Source organism: Rhinolophus hipposideros (assembly GCF_964194185.1).
Source record: "Rhinolophus hipposideros genome assembly, chromosome: 10".
NCBI lineage: Eukaryota > Metazoa > Chordata > Mammalia > Chiroptera > Rhinolophidae > Rhinolophus > Rhinolophus hipposideros.
In genome coordinates this window covers 5,772,826-5,792,192 of record NC_138056.1, presented here as the reverse complement: position 1 = coordinate 5,792,192, position 19,367 = coordinate 5,772,826, and the positions used below count along the sequence as shown (strand labels likewise).

Genomic DNA, 19,367 nt, shown 5'->3' with positions numbered 1-19,367 from the left:
AGAGATACACACATGTATGTATTACACATATTACATATATGAATATTATACTAAATACAGATAGAATGATGCCATGAGAGCTGGGATTTTAACTTACTCCACATTAAAAAGTAAAAAATAAAAATACGGGGAGTGGGGATATCTGAGGCAGGACTAGCAAAATGTTGATAGTTACTGAAGCTGGTGATGGTACAAGGGTGTTTATTCCATTCCATCCACTTTTGAGTATGTTTGAAATTTCCATTATAAAACTTGTGTTTTAAGATAGCAAAAATAAGTTGGCTTAGCAACAGAAAAATAGATGCATGTTCAGCAAGACAGACAAGAATGTTTAGAACAGCACTATTTATAACAGTCCCAAACTGGAAACAACCCACGTGTCCATCCACAGTAGACTGGATAAATGGTGGACGTTCATATAATGGAATGAATATGAATATGGATGAGTTTCAGACATGATAGAGGTAAAGAACAGACATAAAGTTGTACACACTGCTTCCACTTTTACAAAAACAGGCAAAAGGAACCTCTGCTATTGGAAGTCAGCCTATTGTTTGTGGAGGTAGAGACTGAAAAAGCAAGAAGGGCCTAAGGGGTGATGTCCGAGGGCAGAAGATTGATGTCCTGGCTCAGACCAAATCCTTCCTGCAACCTTTTCCTATTCAGGCCGGCAATGAGTTGGATGCTGCTCACCATCTTTACTCAGTCTAGTGATCCATATCTAATCTCTTCCTGAAATGCTCTCAGACACACCCAGAAATAATGTTTTACCAGGTATCTGGGCATCTCTTGGAGCCCAGTCAAGTTGCCTCTCGCAAAATGAGGCGTGACCACAGATGGTAAACAGGATTGATCAGACCATGATTAAGCAAAAATGCTTAATTACAGGAGACAGAAGGTGACGGGAACCCATGTCAAAGAGGAAGGCACCCGGAGACCTCAGAGATGAGGCAAATGAGGGGAGGCGAGGAAGACAGATGAGTCTGAAAGCTTCAGCAGGTTTTAGAAGGGGAACAATTGAAATGGTGGGGTGAGGAGGTCCCTGGGGAGAAAACCCCTTTAGAGTTGGGAGATTCTGAGATGCCAGCTCACCCTACAAGGTTCCATGGCTTCCTGAGTAGGGTTTCCGGGAGGGAATTCTCACCCATTCTCGCGAAATGTTTTCCCCATTCCCGAATCCCAAGAAAGGTTGGTTGGGAAATAGGGAAAATCTATTCTTTGAACCCAGGTGGTTAGTAGTATCAGCCGTCACTTTGTAGAAATGATTCATCGCGGAGGACAGAAAACAGTTCGTATCTCTGGATTGGGGAACAGGAAAGTGAAAAAAATTTCTGAGAAAGGGCGGGAATTCCCTTTCCCTACTCCTACTCCTACTCCTGAGTCCTATGTCATTTTCTGAAGCAGGGTTTCAGGGGTGGGGGTGAGCATGCATAGCCAAAGACGCTGCCAGATGAGCCCCCCCTGCACATGATGTGGGTACTTGACAACAGAAAGACTAGGGTATGTGCTGAGGGGAGGATGTGCTAAGGGGAGGGAGTGATGCCTCGGAAGTGAACTCTCCCGGGAACTCGTGTTACCAGCAGTGGACCAGTCACAGTTGCTGTTGGACCCTTCGGTTAGACGGAGCCTGCTGTTGTCCCCAGATTGTATAATTGGATGGACGGTTTGGGGTGCGGCAGCCCACTGCCGACTTGCTGGTTGGATGTGCTTAGTGACCCCTGCTGGTAACTTCTGTAAACGTTGATTGAACACGGAGCCCGCACTGATCATACCTCTTCATATCCGGCCAAGGTTGTAACCATAGTGCTATTACAAGGAGGAAGAGAGTGCACGTCTTATACCAGAATTGATAAACACAGGGACACTCAGCAGAGTCTCCATGCTTAACAACCCGGTTCTCGGCACCTCAGTGTGAACTAGTAAAGGTCACCCAAAGTGGGCATGGCGGCCTCAGACTCTTAACTGCTGCCGCTACTGGCACCTGGTGGACAGGCTTGGACATTGCTAATGCTTTATTCCTGTCACCAGGCAAGCATGCCTGCTGCCTCCATGCCTTCCATCGGGACTTTGGCCCAGGTACATAAGCCACTGTGGGTGTCCTGACTCCATTACACTGGTGACGCTGACTGGTTCCTACTGGGGAAACGGTCCGCACTACCTTGCATGCCTCTCAAGATACAGGGAAGCAGAGATGGCTGAGCCTTGAATGAAGACAAAATCCAGGGTGCTGCAACCCAAGCAACTTCTTTGGGGGCTACCCGGGCAACTGCTAAGGATCACTTGCTGGCCTTAGAGAGAGAGGCCCCACACCAATCTGGCTTCTTTGTACACTGAAGGCAGCGAACTCCACATTTAAGAAGTTTACTAAAGCCTTTGTACTGGGCTGCCAGACAAGTGGCAAGTCTGAGCGGGCCCCCGAAACAGGAAGCTTTGCACTCTCAGGAAGCTGTAAGCCAAGCCCTGCCACTGAGCCCGTCTCCTTCAGATGCCGTGGACTTAGTGTCAGCTTCGGAAATTACATTCCACCAGTACTCACTGGCCCCCAAGGCTTTGCATTTATGGACTTTTCCCTGCTGCTGAGAAGTGCACGCTCCCACACAGATCCCCTCAGCACATAACTGATTTGTGGGCTGGCAAGACTTCAAAGGCCAGCACCTGCAACCCTGGGAAATAACCCCGGCTGTCTGGCCCCTCCAGCTATTGCTGAAGTATGTTAGACACTGGACCCCAAAGCTCTCCATTAAGGAGATTTCCAACATGGCCACCTATGGTTTAAACCTGCCACAGAACTCAACTTGAGCCAAAAGAACACAACAGGCAGGATATACAACAGGAGGGGTGTACGTTAGGAATGCAACAGTGAATTAGAAGACCAGATTAAAAAAAAAAAAAAAAAAAAGACCAGATTAAGAAAACTAAGAGAAAGGACTGAAGAAATAAAAAATGTAAAAGAAAAGCTAAGCAATATGGAAGATAGAGGTAGAGGTGTTAACATCTGAATATTAGGAATTCTAGAAATACAAACATGGAGGGAGAACATACTGGAAGAAATCATGGAGACAAAATTTCCTGGAGTAATACAAACTTGAAGCACCATGCATCAAAAAGCCCAAAGAGTGCCAAAAGGAATTACTCACACCTTACATACATCATATATAGAATTTTGAGAATATCAGATATAAAGCTTACAGAGGGAAAAAGCACATCACATACAAAAGAACAAGAATCAGGCTGACATCAGATTTTTCAATAGTAACAATGGATGCAAGAAGACAATGAAGTAGTAGTTTCAAAATATTGAAGGAAAAGAATTTAGAATCTAGAACTTTATATCCATCTAAACTGTCATTCAAATATGACAGATGGGTCCCATATACCAATAATTACAATTGTAATTGGATTAAACGTATCAGTTAAAAGACAAATAGTGACTCAATTTTTAAGACACACCTAAAGCATGTGGACATATATAGATTGAAGGTAAAAGGATGGAAGATGACTTATCAGGAAGAAGTACTAATGAGAAGAAATCCCGAGTAGCTACGTTAACATCAATGAAATAAAGTAAGATAAAAGCATCTGTAGGGATGGAAAGAGTCCATAATAAACGGTCTAAGTCACAAAATGAGGTGGCCATTTTAAACATGTTGTACTTAACAGTACTTAACAAAGTATTAGGCAAAAACTGAGAACACAGGAAGAAATCATTAAATCCACCTTGGATCCAGGGCTGGTGAATGGAAACAGGTGTTGCCACTTTGGAAAACATTCTGCAGCATTGCCTGAAGTTGTGACAGAGGAATTCCACGCCTAGGAACTGTCTCAACAGAAACTCTCCCACATGTACAAAAACATATGTACAAGAATGTTTACAATAGCAAAAATATGGGAAGAACCCCAAGGCCAACAACAGAGGAGTGAATGGATAAATTGTGATCCAGTCCCACAAGGAAGTAATGTCGAAAGTCAAAACATATGAACCACAGCAACACACAGCAATAAGGAGAATCATAGAAATATACTATTCAGGGTGGACGGGTGGCTCAGTTGGTTGGAGCATGTCCTCTCAACCACAAGGTTGCCAGTTCCACTCCCACAAGGGATGGTGGGCTGCTCCCCCTTGCAACTAACAACGGCAATTGGACCTGGAGCTGAGCTGCACCCTCGACAACTAAGACTGAAAGGACAACAACTTGACCTGGAAAAGTCAAGGAAGTACACACTGTTCCCCAATAAAGTCCTGTTCCCCTTTCTCAATAAAATCTTTTAAAAAATAATGTAATATTCAATGAAAGGTCAGCTCCCTACTATGACATTCAGCACATTAATCTTTTCATAAAGTTAAAAATAACTCTTTAAAAAATGCATGTAGATAGAAGAAAAATATATAAAAAGAAAACAAGGGCATATGAAATTCAAGAATATGGTTGCCTTGGGTGGCAGAACAGAGAATGGGATGGGGGGTGTTGGAGGCATATAACTGCTTGGGTTATTGTCAAAGGTCTAGCTTTTGTGGTGGTGGGTTTGAAGGTGCATATACTATCAAAAATAACCAACTAGGTATTTAAATACAATCACTTATGAACCAAAAAAGGAATCATAATGGGAATTAGAAAACACTCTAAACTATAATTAAAATACTAGTTACTTCATACCTTTCAGGATGGCTACTATTTAAAGAAAAAACAAACAAAAAATGACGTGTTGCTAAAAATGTGGAGAAACTGGAACTCTCCTGCAGTGCTGGTGGGAATGTAAAATGGTGCAGCCACAATGGAAAACAGTATAGCAGTGCCTCCTTAAAAAAATTACACACAGAATTACCATACGGTACAGCAAATCTACTTCTCGGTATATAGGCCAAAGAATTGAAAGCAAGGTCTCTCAGAGGCATTTGTACACACATGTATGTTCATAGCAGCATGATTCACAAGAGTTCAAGATAAAAGGAATCCAAGTGTCCACTGAAGGGAATGGATAAACCAAATGTGGCATGTCCATGTCCACACAGTGGAATGTTATTCAGCCTTAAAATGGAAGGAGATTCTGACACCTGCTACAATATGGATGAATCCTGATGACCTCATGCTGAGTGAAAGAAGCCAGACACAAAAGGACAAATGTTGTATGATCCCACTTCTCTGAGGCTATCTAGTGAAATTCATAGAAACAGAAAGCAGAATGGTGGTTGTCAGGGCCTGGGGGACGGGCAAATGGTGAGTTGTTAATGGATAAAAAAGATGTTCTAGAGATTGGTTGCACAGGTAGAAGTACTTAACACTACTAAACTGTACGTTTAAAAGTGGTTAAGATGGTAAATTTTATGTGTACTTTAACACAGTTTTTAAAAAACTAGATATAAACAGAGAAATTTTAGCCTACTCACAGATTACCTACTCACCAAGGGAAAATAGTACCTTTATAGGGAAATGATCTAGAAAACACCCCTTTAACCAGGTGATCAAAATTAGCATCACCCAATAGCTGGCTATTCTGTACCAGGTACCCTGAGATATGCGATCAGCAAACAGCAGTCCTACGCTATTTTTGCTGAAACTGTTTAACCCAAATATGAGCATACAAAAACAGTCACACAAACCCAAGTGCAGGACAGTTTTATAAGATAACTGGCCTGAACTTGCCAAAAGAGTCCATTTTATAAAGAATGGAGAAATAGTAAGGAGTCTGTTCTAAATTAAAGAGGCTAAAGAGATGGAACAATTACATGTAAAAACAATGTGTGTTATGTGTACAGAGAAACAGAATACGGCAAAATGTTATAAATTGGTGACCCTGATGAAAGGCATTCCAAATATTCATTTTACAATTCTTTCACCTTTCCTTTAGGTTTGAAAATTCTCTAAGTAGTTTGGGGTGGGGGAGGAGGTAAAGATGAACATTAATGAGCTAAGCCCCCAGCCAAAAGGATTGAAAAAAGAACCACAGGATAAACCCAAAAGGCAAGAGCGGGAATTAATGAAATTGAAGAAAGCTAACAGTGAAGAGCAATGACAACAAAAGGCTGGTATGTTTGGAAGAGACATTAGTAAATAAACTTCTGCCAAGAATGCCAGGATGAAAAAGAGAAAGCACAAATTAATATGAGATGTAAATAAGGGGATATAACTTTGGATACAGTCAAGACTATAAACGTAAGGCAATTCTACAATTCTGTGCCACTAAATTAGAAACCATAGAGATAATGAGACAATATGAAAACATTTGTCCTTGAAAATAATTGATTCAAGAACAGAAACCTGAGCAATCTATTATCAATAAAAATCTAGTTTAAAATCTACCCACCACCCCCAAAATGCCAGGCACAGTTGGTTTTACAGTAAGTTTTACCAAAAGGTTTAGAAATGCAAAATTCTAATCTTATACATACACTTGTAATAAAAATAAAAGAGAATGTGTAATGCGGGGTCTCTGATCCCACTCCCCGCACAAGAACGCAGGATATGGTGAGGCCAAAAAGGAACACCCCCGGAGCTATAGATAGGGGAGTCACACCACTATAGTCTCAATGGCGGCTGGTCGAGACACAAAAGCAAACATCCGCCAGTACCTCAAAAGGCGTTTTCCTGCACCCCAGTATCACTGGCGGCCAGGTGAGACACAGGAAGTAGGATCCACGCAATCCGCAATCCACCATCTACGCTTGCTAGCCGCAATCCACAGTCCACTTCTCTGCCAACCAACCATCCCACTTGCTAGCTGCAATTGTGCCTGCTAGCCCAGCCATGGCAGTTGTATTAGTGGCTAATGGCTAACGGTAACTGCTGATGGCCACCCAGCCACAGTGGATGGCCATCTGATTACAGCGATGGCCATCTAATAACTGAGCCAGCACCTTTCCATGTGAGGCCGAGAGCCTGGAAACTGCTCTCTGGAACTCTGTCCCTGCAGAATGCTAACCAACTCGTTTTAGAAGGCTGGCATAACCTTGATATAAAAACCAGACAAAGGCAGTACAGGAAAGGAAAAGCTTAAATCATCTCATTGAATGAACTTGGATGCTCAAATCCCCCAGAAAACCAAATCTTGGCAATATACTGAAAAATCCACCATGACTTTCATTCCAAGAATGCAAAGATGTTTTAACATTAGAAACTATGTCAAGATATCTCACCACACTTACATATTAAAGGAGAAAAACCACGTGGCTAGCTGATTGCCATGTGTGCTCCTTGGCACATATATACAGAGTGGCTGGATGACAAGGAAGAAAAGTGAGCTGGGGAAGCCCTGCTCCCTGTATGGTCATTTCTACCAGGGGATGGTCTGGTAGATATGACCTGGCTGTAAAGGTTGGTCCTAAAGTGACAGAAGTGCTGTCTGAAGTACTAGACCTCTCAAACCTAATTGCAGTATGGGTCAGTGCGATCAGGCAACCGATCACAGGCCTGGCCACGGCACTGGGGGAAAAGAGGCTCTTCGAATACTCAGCTCATTCTGGAAGATCTATTCACACATGGTTGGCTTCCACCACTAATCTGGGAAACAGAGGTGGAATTCAGCTTCAGAGAATGACAAAGGGAGTAGCATGCAAAATTCGAGGATTCTGCCTCCATCAGGGTTCCAAGTTGCAACCCACAGGAGCTAAATGGCTGACAAAAGATGGAGAAGTAGAGATGAAAAGGTTTTAGGGGGAAAAAAAGGCTATTAGGTAAGTCACAGAATCACTGAGACTGGAGAAAAACATAGGGCCACGCTTACAGACACGATGCCAAAAATAAACCACGCCAAGTGGGAAACAGTCAAAGGAGTTGACAGAAACTTACAGCCCTTAAATATATTCAAAAGCAAGACTCAAATTAATGAAACATACAACTCAGAAGCTAGAAACGAGAAATTAAATCCAGGGAAACAGAAGAAAAGGGCCAATAAACATTTTGCAAAGATAGTCAAAGAAAATAAAATACACAGAACACAGATGTTTATTGGTTTGATATCCTCACTCCTTGCCCTTTTTTCTGGTATAAGAGCCTCTATTCCACGGGAAACACGTCATGTGGATCAGGTGTGGCTCATCTTGCCGCCCCCGAACCACCTCCACCAACTCTGCCCTGGCCACTGTGGTTGCTCAGTAGAGGACAAGTGACCTGAGCAAGACCAATTGGTCTTCCTTGAAATACATGGATCCTGACAAAGGAACTGTCTGTAAGAACCGAGTGTAAGTTGGAGCTTCCTGAAGAAAACACTTGTAAGAAGAAAGGGATTGATCAACCAAGAGGAGCAGCGATGGTCTGAGAAACAAACGAGGACAGAGTCCTGGACCCAGGGTCAGCCCTACCTAACGGTGGCTAATGAGCTGTTTGCTTCTGCAATTCAAGTTAGATTTTGTCACTTGTTAAGTAACAAAGTCACAAATAATACAAATTAATTACTACGCCCGACATTTTGCCCCAAAGGCTTACATATACTTAGAATATATGATTCTAAAGAAAAAAAAGTTACCAAAATTAACTCAAGGATAGAAAACTTGAGCAGATAAAATGCCAGAGAAGAAATTTAAAGACGAAGAATCTACCCCTTAAAAAGGCATCAAGCACAGATGTTTTTATAAATAAGTTCTATGAAACTTTGAAGAAACAAATAATTCCTTTTCTATAAATTATTCAAGCCCGAAGAAAAATATGAAATGTTTCTAAACCCATTCTACATGGTAGCATAATCCTGTTATCAAAATGGGACAGGGAGATCATTAAAACAAAAAGTGAAATTGGCCGAGGGAAAGATACAAAACCCTAAATAAATTATTATAAAATTAAGCAGGGTTTACACATCAGAATGTTAGAATGGTCCACATTAGGAAACCTATTAATGAAAATCAGTACAATAAAACAAAATCAACAGATGTCAAAATTCATCGTGTTGAATAAAAGGAAAAAAACCCTCAGTTAGAATAGACGGAAACACCTCCAGCCTAATAAGGTCACTACCAGAAACCTAAAGCAAGAACTGTATTTCTTGATGAAACATGAGAAGCATTCCCGCTAAGAGAGGAATGAATAAGGGTGCCGTTCAACATTATACTGGAGTTCCTGGTCTCTCTAATTCACAAGAAGAAATGAACATAAAGGATCAGATAAATCTGCCTCTACATGACTTGACTCTTTAGACAGAAAACCAAGAGAATCAACTCAACTAGAGAATTCAATTAGATCGATTAGGTGAGCAGAGATTTCCCATATGCCAGTGATATTTAGAAATGTAATTTCAAAAGACCCATTCGTAACGACAAATAACTGAAATTCCTTAAGACTAAATTGAACTAGAAACATGAAAGACCCATATGAATACACCTTACAAAAGAACGTATACACCCCATTTCTGGATAGGAAGATTCAAAACTATTAAGACAGCACTTCTCTCCACATTAAACTGAGATTGAAATCCATGCCAGTGAAAACTCAACAGGACTTTTAAGTGAAAATTGACAAATCTATTGTGAAGTTCTTATATATGAAAATATGAAATTTTCAAGGAACAGTGGGGCAGGGGTGAAGGAGCTGTGCCAATCACGCTATGAAACATGGTACATGCACTCAGATCAGCAGGACAAAAATTCCAAAGAGATCCATTTATACGCAGGAATACAGTTTATTTTAAGGAGGTATTTTAAAATGAGTGAGGAAAGAATGACCCATTCAATAAATGGTATAAGGACAAGTGGCCATCCCTTTAGGAAAAAAGTTAGCTGTCTCCCATAACAAATAAACTTCAGACAAGTTAAAAATAAATATACACACACATATAACTCTACCTTGCCTGAAGTCAATTTTTTGTGTATATACAAAAATGGATTTTTAAACATACGTCTACACACACACATACATATACTTAAAGCAATACTAAGCAAACAAAGTGAATGAGTAGATAAATGAGGAAAAGATGAAAACATAGGAAGACCCATGAGCACATTTGCAGGGTTGGTAATGGGGAGGTGAGAGTTCCCCCAATGGCTATTTCTTCATGAAGTATGAGCTGTGGTAAATAACAGGGGAAGGGGGAATTGGTGGACCATATAGAAGTTGTGAAATATATCCCAGAGACAGGTTGGCGGTCTGCTCTAGTAGCTACTTGGGCACAGGCACAGAGGTGAACGATTGGGCGGGTGGTTGTGTGGGCCGGGATTAGGTTTGAGCAGATGAAGACAATGGAGGCAGACCAGGGAGTGGAGGGTGTGGACCTTGGAATCCATGCTGCATAAGGACGGAAGTGAAGATGGGAGGGTCATGATGAGAATGTGGCAGTGCTGGAGGATGAAGATAAAGAATTTTTGCAGAGGGGGTAGTTGAGCAAGTTAAGTAAGAAGGCCAGAGGCGGTGATTGTACAGGTAGCTGAATTCAAAAGGTGCTGCAATTTCTTTTTCTTTGTTGTTTTTGCCCCCACCCCCACGACCCCACCCCGGTTTTTTTTTAAGCCGTTGTTTCTCAGTCTAGTTGTGTAGGACGCAGCTCCCTGGCCCACGCTGGTATTATGAGCCTTGCGCTCCCCCTGGCTGAGGCCGTTGGTTGGCCGCTCACAGCAGCTCACGGCGGCTCTCGCCGGCCGCTCACCGACTGCTGGCCACATGCCGGCTGCTGGCCAGTGGCCACTCACGGTAGCCCAGGTCAGCACACAGCAGCCCACGGCAGGTGCTGCAATTTCTATGGATGCCAGGGGTCCAGGGAGGATGGATGGAGGCCATAGGCCTGGACTTGAAGACAGGCATGTTAGTGATGGGGACATCAAGGAACTAAAGGGCCACAGTGTGGAACAGGCCCATCCATGGGAGGCAGAAAATAATGACAAAATCAGGGGTAGAAGACTCTAAGCTAGGAGGTAAGCGAAACTCATCCATGTCTGAGCACTGACTACAAGGTCGATGGCAGCGAGGAAGAGGGAGAGTGTAGAGCCCGAGGTAAACGCTTCCAAAGAGAAGTGGGATGATGGGCGTTATAACAGCGCTGAGGGGTGATGGTCTAAGAGGCCACACGGAAGCCACCAGCCAGGGGATGTACACAGCAGCATGGAGGTGGGCACTCCTGTGACTAAAAGGCCGGGAAAGCAGCTTCTGAGGCTTCCTGAAATTTATCCTGAGTGTTTCTGAGAGGCAGGTCCTATGGCACTTGGTCCTACAGCTGTGACCCTGAATGGCTGCATCGGCACTGACTGAAGCAGCCAATGAAATGGGACTGTGTTCGGGTATTAAATGCGTGCAAGGAGGCACAGCACAGGTCCTAGCACTCTCTAAGTAAGTGAGAGAGAGAGAGAGAGAGAGAGAGAGAGAGGGAGGGAAGGAGGGAGGGAGGGAGGGAACGAACGAACGAACATGTGGCAAAGACCCCAGCCACTCCCCATTTCTTGCCCATCCAGCCGACCTGCCCATGAGGACCCCCCCAAAGAACAGTCAGTTTTTAACTTTACCCTCCCTTCAAAGAGCCACTCAGACACCAGCAGCTATCACCACCCACCAGGGGTTTAATTCTCCTAGGTCAGAAGGTCAGTTCAGAGAGGGGTCCTGCCTTTTCCCCCCCAGAGGGAAGATGTGCAGCGTACCCTGGGAATGTCCCAGCTCGGTGGAGCCGCGGACTAGTCTCTGAGCAAGAGGAGTGGTGGGTCCAGGGTCTCAGGCTGCCTCCTCCTCCTCGCTCTCCTCCTCACTCTCCAGATACTGTATGCGATTGGTGTTAACAAAGAGGTCAGAATCATCTTCAGAGCTGGACTTTTCTTCCAACGCGTCGGGCTCAGTTGCGAGTTCTGGCTGATGCTGGCTTCATGGGGGAAAAGGACAGTTAGCCCAATGCCTTCTGGGAAAACCAGATCTGCAATCAAGGAGTCCCACAAAAAGGAGGGCCATATGGCCAAGAGTCAGGACTCAGCAAGTCAGACAGGGAGAGAACCAGCAGGCAGCAGGAAAACATAGCCAAGGAAAACAGGCTAAAGACTACCCCCATGTAAAAAGTTTACTAGAGCCCTTGTTTTTAATAATAACAATTCTACTACTGTGTTTCCCCAAAAACAAGACCTCGCCGGACAACCAGCTCTAATGCATCTTTTGGAGCAAAAATTAGTAAGACCCGGTCTTATTTTACTATAAGACCAGGTTTTATAGAAGATGGGTCTTATATTAAATTTTGCTCCAAAAGACACATTAGAGCTGATTGTCTGGCTAGGTCTTATTTTCGGGGAAATATGGAATCAGCAACTAACATACAATGGACCCACGTTGCTTACCAAGCACTATACTAAACAATTTTATAAGCATTAACTCCTTTAATCCTTATAATTCTTTATAGGTGAGGAAATCTAGGCTTAAGAGATTAAGTAACCTGCTTAAAGTCACTCAGTTGTAAGTGACAAAGCCAGGATTTTAACACAGGGCATCTGACTTTGAAGCCATATACATAACCACATGCTTAGGAGCTCTCACCAGGGACCCTATGTAGGGAGAAAGGAAGGTTGTGTTTTCCTCTTAAAGCACCAAAGCCTGCACCCCTATTTTCTGTCTTCCCTATCCTATGGTTTGATCCTTACCTGTTCCTGTTGTGTTTCTGTGCCACTTCAGAGAAGGCCGCGGGCCTGTGCCAAGAGAAGAGCCAGGGTCAGAAAGATGAGAAATCTGCCAGCATGAAGCTGTCCCTGCCTGGGCTGCCATGATTGGTTTTCCCTCCCTCAATTTCACAGCTAGGTAGCCAATCCCCCAGAAATCAGGCAGCCAATGACCCAGGGAACCACCTACCAGTGCCCCTCCTTCTGCAGAGAGCTCACGTGATGTTTTCTGAGCACGAAGCAAATCTCAGCCTTCACCTTTTCTCCCTCTTCAATAGGGTCAACAATGAGAAAGTCCCCTGGAGGCAGATTGGAAAAATGGCAGAGTCAGTTCAGCTTGCAAGGGGGAAAGCCAAGGCCACTGGACGTGGTTCTGTGTCTCAGAGGGCTCTCTCACCTCTCTTGATCCAGATGTTCTTGCGGTATTTGGAGGGCATGCTCACCAGGAAGCACTGCCCCTGGGCTGTCTCCACCTCATGCAGATTGTTCCCTGGGGTCCTGAGTACCTGGTCCAGGAGAGACAAAGAACCAGTCATCATCAGCTAGCTCAAAGACCCACTGAGCCACCCTGCACTCTTCCCCCACCCCAGGGGCCCAACGGAGTGGAGGGGTGGGGGACGGAGTAGCTTATACCCAATGCTACTCACCCTCACGATCTGCTGCTGGTCGGAGGGTACCATGTGCTCCCCCTGCACCTCCTTCACCACGTGCTTCCTCTTGGTGGCCCGAGACATGTTGGGTCCTGTTCCGGTGGGTGAGGGACGCAGAGGCTGTTAACTCCTGCTCGAGTTTCTTTCTTGGATGGCAGGTTCAGAAACCAGGACTGTTTTGAAGATGGGGAGAGACTTTTTACTGAGGAGTGACACAGTGTCCTGGTTAAGAACGTGGGCTCTAACATGTAACATCAAATCCTACCTTGACTATTTCCTGTGGACGAAAAAAAGGGGTTCCATGGAAAGTGACCTTACAGAGTGACCTGATCATAAATTCAGAAATGAGCAGGTCATGGTGGGTGGTCACACCCCAGGCATATAACTTCTTTAGTGAAAGGTTTTTAAGCCAGCCAAGTAATACTCCTCTAAGGCGTGACCACCCTCAGAGATGGCACATAATCTTATTAACTACTCTGCAACCCAATCCCTGCCCTGCTTTCTCCTATCCTCAAGTCATCTTCCTTAGACCCCTCCTCCTTGCTTTCTAATGCATAAAACAAACTGCAAAACTGTTATTCTCCAGAACATTTTAGATCTTCCTCCCTAGCACAGGTCATCGGTTTGGCTCAAACTCTTATAAAAATTCTCCATGGTGATATGGGAGAGCCCCTCACTATAAAATTTTAAGTCTCCTTTCCCCTAGTTTCTTAGCTCCTTAGCCCCGGGCTTTGATTACTCTTCTAATCAGTTTCTGAATCCTACATAAAGAGTGCTCCTAGCCTGAATCAGAGAATGTCTCTTAAAAGCCTGTGACTTCCCAACATCCTCCAAGCCATTCCAGACCCCCCAGGCCAGCATACTTGTTAATTGTAATCAGTGAAGCCTAAGGTTCTTTTCAACCCATTCTGGGCCCAGCTCCTGGACATGATACAACCTAAATGGTTGAATGGCCACAGGCTCCATAGAACTAACTAATTAAAATCTATTTTTCCTCGTTTAGGGGCCTTGGGGATACAGAGCATACCCCAGCAAGATTGCCAGTCGCAACCAAAGAAGTCAACACGGTCTTCCAGGCAGGTCCCGAGACCCCTTCCTCTCATCTGAGATCAGATAGGGCGAGAGTTCCGTGAATCCCCCAATAGGCAGGGACAACTCTTCACCCCTGTCCAGCAGGAAACAGATACAGAAAAAAAGACCTTCTGTCCCTCAACTTCCCATTGAGTTTTTAACGGGGATCATGTCTCTCAAGGGGAAAACAAGGCACGCAGTTAGAGAAAGGCATCAGGTCTCTGCATTCCTGAACAGAATGCGACTGCCCAAAAGACCTCCCCTCTCTGCCCAAAACTTCCCCTTTTCATTGTAATTATCTACGCCTCTGAGGAACAAATGGGTACAAAATACCCAACTAGATTAAACCAGCCCCTCACTCCTGCGCAGTAAAGGCCACAATTTCACCTGGGCCTCATTATACCATCATTATAATATCATACATATGCCTGGGAGTTCATTAATATCATTATAACAGACCGAATTCTGGGAAAGAACAAGCACAGTCTAAAAAGATGAGGTTAATAGCCTCTTGTCAATCACAGGTGTCAATCAAGTGGTTCCACGCCTGGAAAAGAACAGCCCATTCTAGAGGGAAAAAAAGGATAAAAACTCCAAGTCCTCCCCAGTCAGGCCCTTTTTGAGCCTCGGCCCTTAGCCCTTTGGGCCTTTGAGCCTGGGTCCTTTTTTGAGTCTCTTCTTTTGCTCAGCCCGCTCCACACTCTTTGGAGTGTGTACATCCCTTTTAATAATGGCCCCTGAGCCACTGCTTTCTGCTCGGCCCGCTTCTATTTCCTTGGAGAGTACTACCTCTTCTAACAAATTGCTTTTTCACCACTTTACCTTGGTACCTCGTTCAATTCTTTGTTCCAGACGCCAGGAACCTGGACACCCTCCGGTAACTATGGGTTTGGACGTTCTTACGTTGACATTCCTTACTGTTTAACTTTCCCAAGCCACAAAGAAAAATAACAGCTAACCCAGAACATTGTCATTACGATGCAATGATGTGAGCAAAGCACCTAGCACAGGGTACGGCAGATAAAAATAACTCACGTTGTCGTAAGCACTGGCATAACATGAAAACTCCATAAATCATTCTGGCAACCGCTCACGGAGGAGTGTGAGACAAACGACCTCCCTCAACATGCTTGTATATCCCAAGTACAGCACAGCCGTACGACACAGACACGCACCTCAACAGACTACAGACAAGAGACCAGTTTGGAGACCATCGCGACGGTCCACGCCAGGAACGAGCTCATTCAAGGTCGAGGTAAGCCGGCGTGGTCTGCGGCATCTGCTGTTTCTGACGGGTTCTGCGAAGACAAGAATTGGCACCACCAAGACTGGTGGTTTCTAAAGGGAACTCCGAGTGTCACCTCAGGTTGCCTTTTCCTGCCCTCCTCCCGCCCTATCCCGGCGGTAAGACGCTCCCAGACTCACACCTACTTTCTGGCCCTCTTCTCCCAAAGGCGTTGCCGGAACGATTCCGTTCTCCAGGCCGGACGCCCGCTGGGAGCGGCTCGTCCACGACTCACTTCGTAGAAAAGGAACTTGCCGGCGATCACGACCGTAGCGTCACCTTGCCGGACTCGTACAAGTCCCACCGCGGTGAGGGCGACACGAATCGGCCTGAGTCGGACCCTTCCGAGTACCGTGCTTCCGACGACCTCTCGGAAGCCTTCGCCCACGTCTCCCTCCTTGTCCGTTCCTTTAACTCTTCCTACCCCCAGGTCGCCAAAGGCTAAGTCCTTGAGTTCCGGATGCCGTGCAGCGGGGAAATAAAGTTTTCTCCACCGAAGCCTCTGCTCCTTGAGACCGGAAGTACATCTGGAGAAGCGAGACAATAGAAGGCAGCCCGGTTTCCCGCGAAGCGACCGAAAAGGAGCCCCTTCTAAGGCCGCCGTGAGGTCCAGGGAGCCTCATCTCTATGGCTCTAAGTGGCTAGAAGTGCCACCTTTTTTAAGCGGCTCTTGAGGCGACCCGGAAGCGGAAGTAGAAGAACGTTCTAGTGAGTTGAGGTATCGGCGGGAGCAGCCGGGCGGTGGGAGTATCCGTTACGCGAGCTGCAGCTGCCGGTGAGCGCGAGCTGCACCGCAGAGCTTGGACTGGAGGCAGAGGAGGCGCGAGAAGGAGGGAAGCCGTAAGCGCTACGGCCAGCCAGAGAATGCGCCCTCGGAGAGCGCTTGGCGGCCCGGCGAGGAGGGACGGGGCGCGGCGGCGCGTGGAGGAGGCGGGGCGACGCGTTTCGGGGGCGGGGCCTTCGAGGCGCGGCGGGAGCCCAGGCGTGAACCTGGTGGTGCAGGGGAACCGAGCTGGTGTGTGCGCTCTGGCCGGTGCTCTCTGAGCAGCCAATTGGGGCGGGTGGGGCAGGGGGACACTTTGTTTGCTTTTCTGGCTGGGTAGCCCTTGCAGGCAGTGTCAGTACCTTCTTTGCCCAGCCAAGGTCACAGAGGGAGTGACACCTTCAGGGCGAGCTCTGGCTACTGACTGGCCCGCGCCACCTGATAGGGCAGGATAGTCTTTCCTCTGGGGCAATACCAAAACCCAGTTCCCGCAGGGAGTGAGAGAGATTTCTCTCTTGAGTAGTGGGAAAAACTTGCCTTGGATCTCAGTTTTCTCATCCGTGAAATGAGGGGAATCGAATAACCCACCATAATCGCTGGGCTAGCTTCCTTTAAATATGATACTGCCAGTGGGCCTTTGGGAGTTCCCGGGTTTTCCGTCCTAACCTACCTTTTCTTGGGATTCGTAGATAAATCCTGATCAAGATGACAACCTCCCAAAAACACCGAGACTTCGTGGCAGAGCCCATGGGGGAAAAGCCAGTGGGGAGCCTGGCCGGGATTGGTGAAGTCCTGGGCAAGAAGCTGGAGGAAAGGGGCTTTGACAAGGTGTGCGGAGGCTGCATGCAGCTGGGGAGGGCTGGGAATGGCCGACTACAGTATTGCCTGGCAGTTTGGGAGCGAGGAAAGTGAGTGTATCTGGTGGGGGAGGACCGTGGTATATAATCTTAAGAGGTAGCCAGAGCCAGCCCTGCTTCCTAAGCTCATGTGCTCTGAATGCCACAGGAGTGGCCTTGTTCTTGGTCCCACAGGGCACTGAACAGCACGCCCTTTATTTTGCCTGTTTTGCAGGCGTATGTGGTCCTTGGCCAGTTTCTGGTGCTAAAGAAAGATGAAGACCTTTTCCGGGAATGGCTAAAGGACACGTGTGGCGCCAACGCCAAGCAGTCCCGGGACTGCTTCGGGTGCCTCCGAGAGTGGTGCGACGCCTTCTTGTGATGCACTCTGGGGAGCCCCCAGTCCCTAGCCCCAGCCTTGAGTTTCCAGAGTTTGCAGCCGAGTGGGGGCTCCTCCCCTGCCCTGTACAAAGGATTGATGTCTGCTCAGCCTGCAATGTCATCCAGGGTCTTCAGGGAGTTCTCTCCCCTCACCATTTCAACTTTTTCAGAAGTTCTTCATCTTGCATGCATCTCCCTTCTCTTTCCCCTGCCAATTTCATGTTGATAATTACCAGCTTTTCTGAGTGGATTCCTGGCCCCTTTCCTCACCCCCACCCTCCTCTCCGGTCTGTTTTATGCCATTTGGCTTCTCTTTTGGCAGAATAGTCATTGTCCTTATAATGTTTTTTAAATCAATAAAGTTAGTGGCCTTCAGGACTGGGTTTTGTGCATTGAAAAGCAGATGGGCTGGGAGTCGCCTCTTCCCCAGGGGCTGATCAGGTCTGTCACACTCCTTATCAGTGCCAGTCGAAACTGGCAGCTTCCTCCCTACACCGGAGGGCAGCCACCCTAGCCACATAAGCCTCGGGCAGGTGCCTCAATCCCGTAGTAACATGGGAGAAAGTGTGGGTTGGTCCCTTCCTGGGATCCAGGTGTGCTGTGCTTTTCCAGATGTCAGCTGAGTCAGTAGCTGAGCTAGCCAGCACCTGGTGGAAAAGGAAGTGGGAGTCGGAGGTACCAGGAAGAGGGGGACGGAATGTGGGTAAAAGTTCACCTGCTAATCATCATGTGCTTTCCTGGCCTTTGGGAGGAGTGGGCAGGGCCCTTGCGGTTTGCCTCACTCTCAGGGGGGCAGAGAGAGAGCATGGGATCACAGCTGAGGGTGAGTTACACTTTTATCTGGTACATTTTCATCCTGTTTTAGATTGCACACTTAGTGAACCAGCCCCACAGCTAAGATCTTTACCAATATTTTTTTCTTCCACAGTCAAGAATTGTTTTCTCTTTTACAGGTGAGGAAACCAGGGACTCAAGAGAGACTGGACTTTCTGCTAGGAAGTACCCCCTTTGGCCCTTGGTCACGTCCCCCAGCCTCTCTGAGCCTCAGTTTCCCCACTTGGAAGATGAGATTGTTGTAAGGATCAGATGAAATGCTGGCTGTGCGGCACCCAGCCCTGGTTGGCTTTCAGTCTTTCGGTGGGGCCTCGCTGAGGAACTGCTCTGTGTAGGGTGCTCCTCAGAGGGCTCCCAGTCTGGTGAGGACAGACCGACAGACATTAAATACAAACATTGGGGTAACAGGAGAAGAGTTTCATGACTTCAGGGTAGGGGAAAAATTAAGGAGAAAAAGTTGATACGTTTAACTCCATTAGTAGAAACTCCATCTAAAGATACCATAAAGAGAGTGACAGACAAAACTGACTGAGAGTGGGAAAGGATATTTGTAACACGTGACAAAGGACTATATCCAGAGCACATAACAACGGCAGTGAAGAAAAGCAAACAAAACAATTACATTAGTAATCAGAAATGCAAATGAGGTGTTATACGCTCACTGGATTGGCAGAAATTTTAAGCCAGACAATACCAAGTGATGAGGAAATGGAGCAACAGGAACTGATACCCAGCTGGTGGGAATGGCGATTGGTCTAAACACTTGGGAAAAACAGTTGGGTGTTTTCTATAACTGAACACCCACCCTGTGACCCAGCTATTCCACTGCCCTGGAGCTATGACCGAGGACACTCACACACCTGCTCCAGCACCTACGGGAGCCGTCAGAGCTGCTTTTTTTCTGACAGCCCCAACTGGAAGAGCTCTGATGGCTGTCAATACCCGGGGAAATGAATTCACAACAGCTGTGGTACAAGGGTGAATCTCAATACCGAGCAAACAGCAA

General features: G+C 46.2%; 2 protein-coding genes across 8 annotated transcripts; one reads left to right on the top strand and one right to left on the bottom strand.

The window, feature by feature from the left end:
• Positions 1 to 9,583: 9,583 nt before the first annotated feature.
• Positions 9,584 to 16,182, bottom strand: EIF1AD (eukaryotic translation initiation factor 1A domain containing). 3 transcript variants are annotated; one of them, XM_081062926.1, is made up of 8 exons: positions 15,694 to 16,182; positions 15,438 to 15,560; positions 14,219 to 14,356; positions 13,189 to 13,364; positions 12,939 to 13,047; positions 12,732 to 12,840; positions 12,527 to 12,571; positions 9,584 to 11,763 (listed from the first exon to the last, which is right to left on the bottom strand). In XM_081062926.1, exons 4-8 carry the CDS (start codon positions 13,273 to 13,275, stop codon positions 11,619 to 11,621), a joined length of 495 nt encoding a protein of 164 aa, XP_080919052.1. In that variant the 5' UTR covers positions 13,276 to 13,364; positions 14,219 to 14,356; positions 15,438 to 15,560; positions 15,694 to 16,182; the 3' UTR covers positions 9,584 to 11,618. The 3 variants fall into 3 exon arrangements, 2 of the variants coding, with proteins under 2 accessions (XP_080919052.1, XP_080919051.1); XM_081062925.1 differs by lacking the exon at positions 14,219 to 14,356; XR_013994207.1 differs by lacking the exons at positions 14,219 to 14,356; positions 15,694 to 16,182 and having other exon boundaries at positions 9,590 to 10,363; positions 10,649 to 11,763; positions 15,438 to 15,562.
• BANF1 (barrier to autointegration nuclear assembly factor 1) lies at positions 15,717 to 17,902 on the top strand. 5 transcript variants are annotated; one of them, XM_081062930.1, is made up of 3 exons: positions 15,717 to 16,255; positions 17,000 to 17,138; positions 17,382 to 17,902. In XM_081062930.1, exons 2-3 carry the CDS (start codon positions 17,016 to 17,018, stop codon positions 17,526 to 17,528), a joined length of 270 nt encoding a protein of 89 aa, XP_080919056.1. In that variant the 5' UTR covers positions 15,717 to 16,255; positions 17,000 to 17,015; the 3' UTR covers positions 17,529 to 17,902. The 5 variants fall into 5 exon arrangements, with proteins under 5 accessions (XP_080919056.1, XP_080919057.1, XP_080919053.1 ...); XM_081062931.1 differs by having other exon boundaries at positions 15,717 to 16,265; XM_081062927.1 differs by having other exon boundaries at positions 16,170 to 16,387.
• Positions 17,903 to 19,367: the final 1,465 nt, after the last annotated feature.

Coding starts and splice junctions, on each gene's coding strand:
- BANF1 (XM_081062930.1), top strand. CDS start 17,016: ATGACAACCTCCCAAAAACACCGAGACTTCGTGGCAGAGCCCATGGGG. Junction 17,139..17,381: donor AGGAAAGGGGCTTTGACAAG/GTGTGCGGAGGC, acceptor CCTGTTTTGCAG/GCGTATGTGGTCCTTGGCCA.
- EIF1AD (XM_081062926.1), bottom strand. CDS start 13,275: ATGTCTCGGGCCACCAAGAGGAAGCACGTGGTGAAGGAGGTGCAGGGG. Junction 12,841..12,938: donor GAACATCTGGATCAAGAGAG/GTGAGAGAGCCC, acceptor ATCTGCCTCCAG/GGGACTTTCTCATTGTTGAC. Junction 12,572..12,731: donor CTGCAGAAGGAGGGGCACTG/GTAGGTGGTTCC, acceptor CTCTTGGCACAG/GCCCGCGGCCTTCTCTGAAG.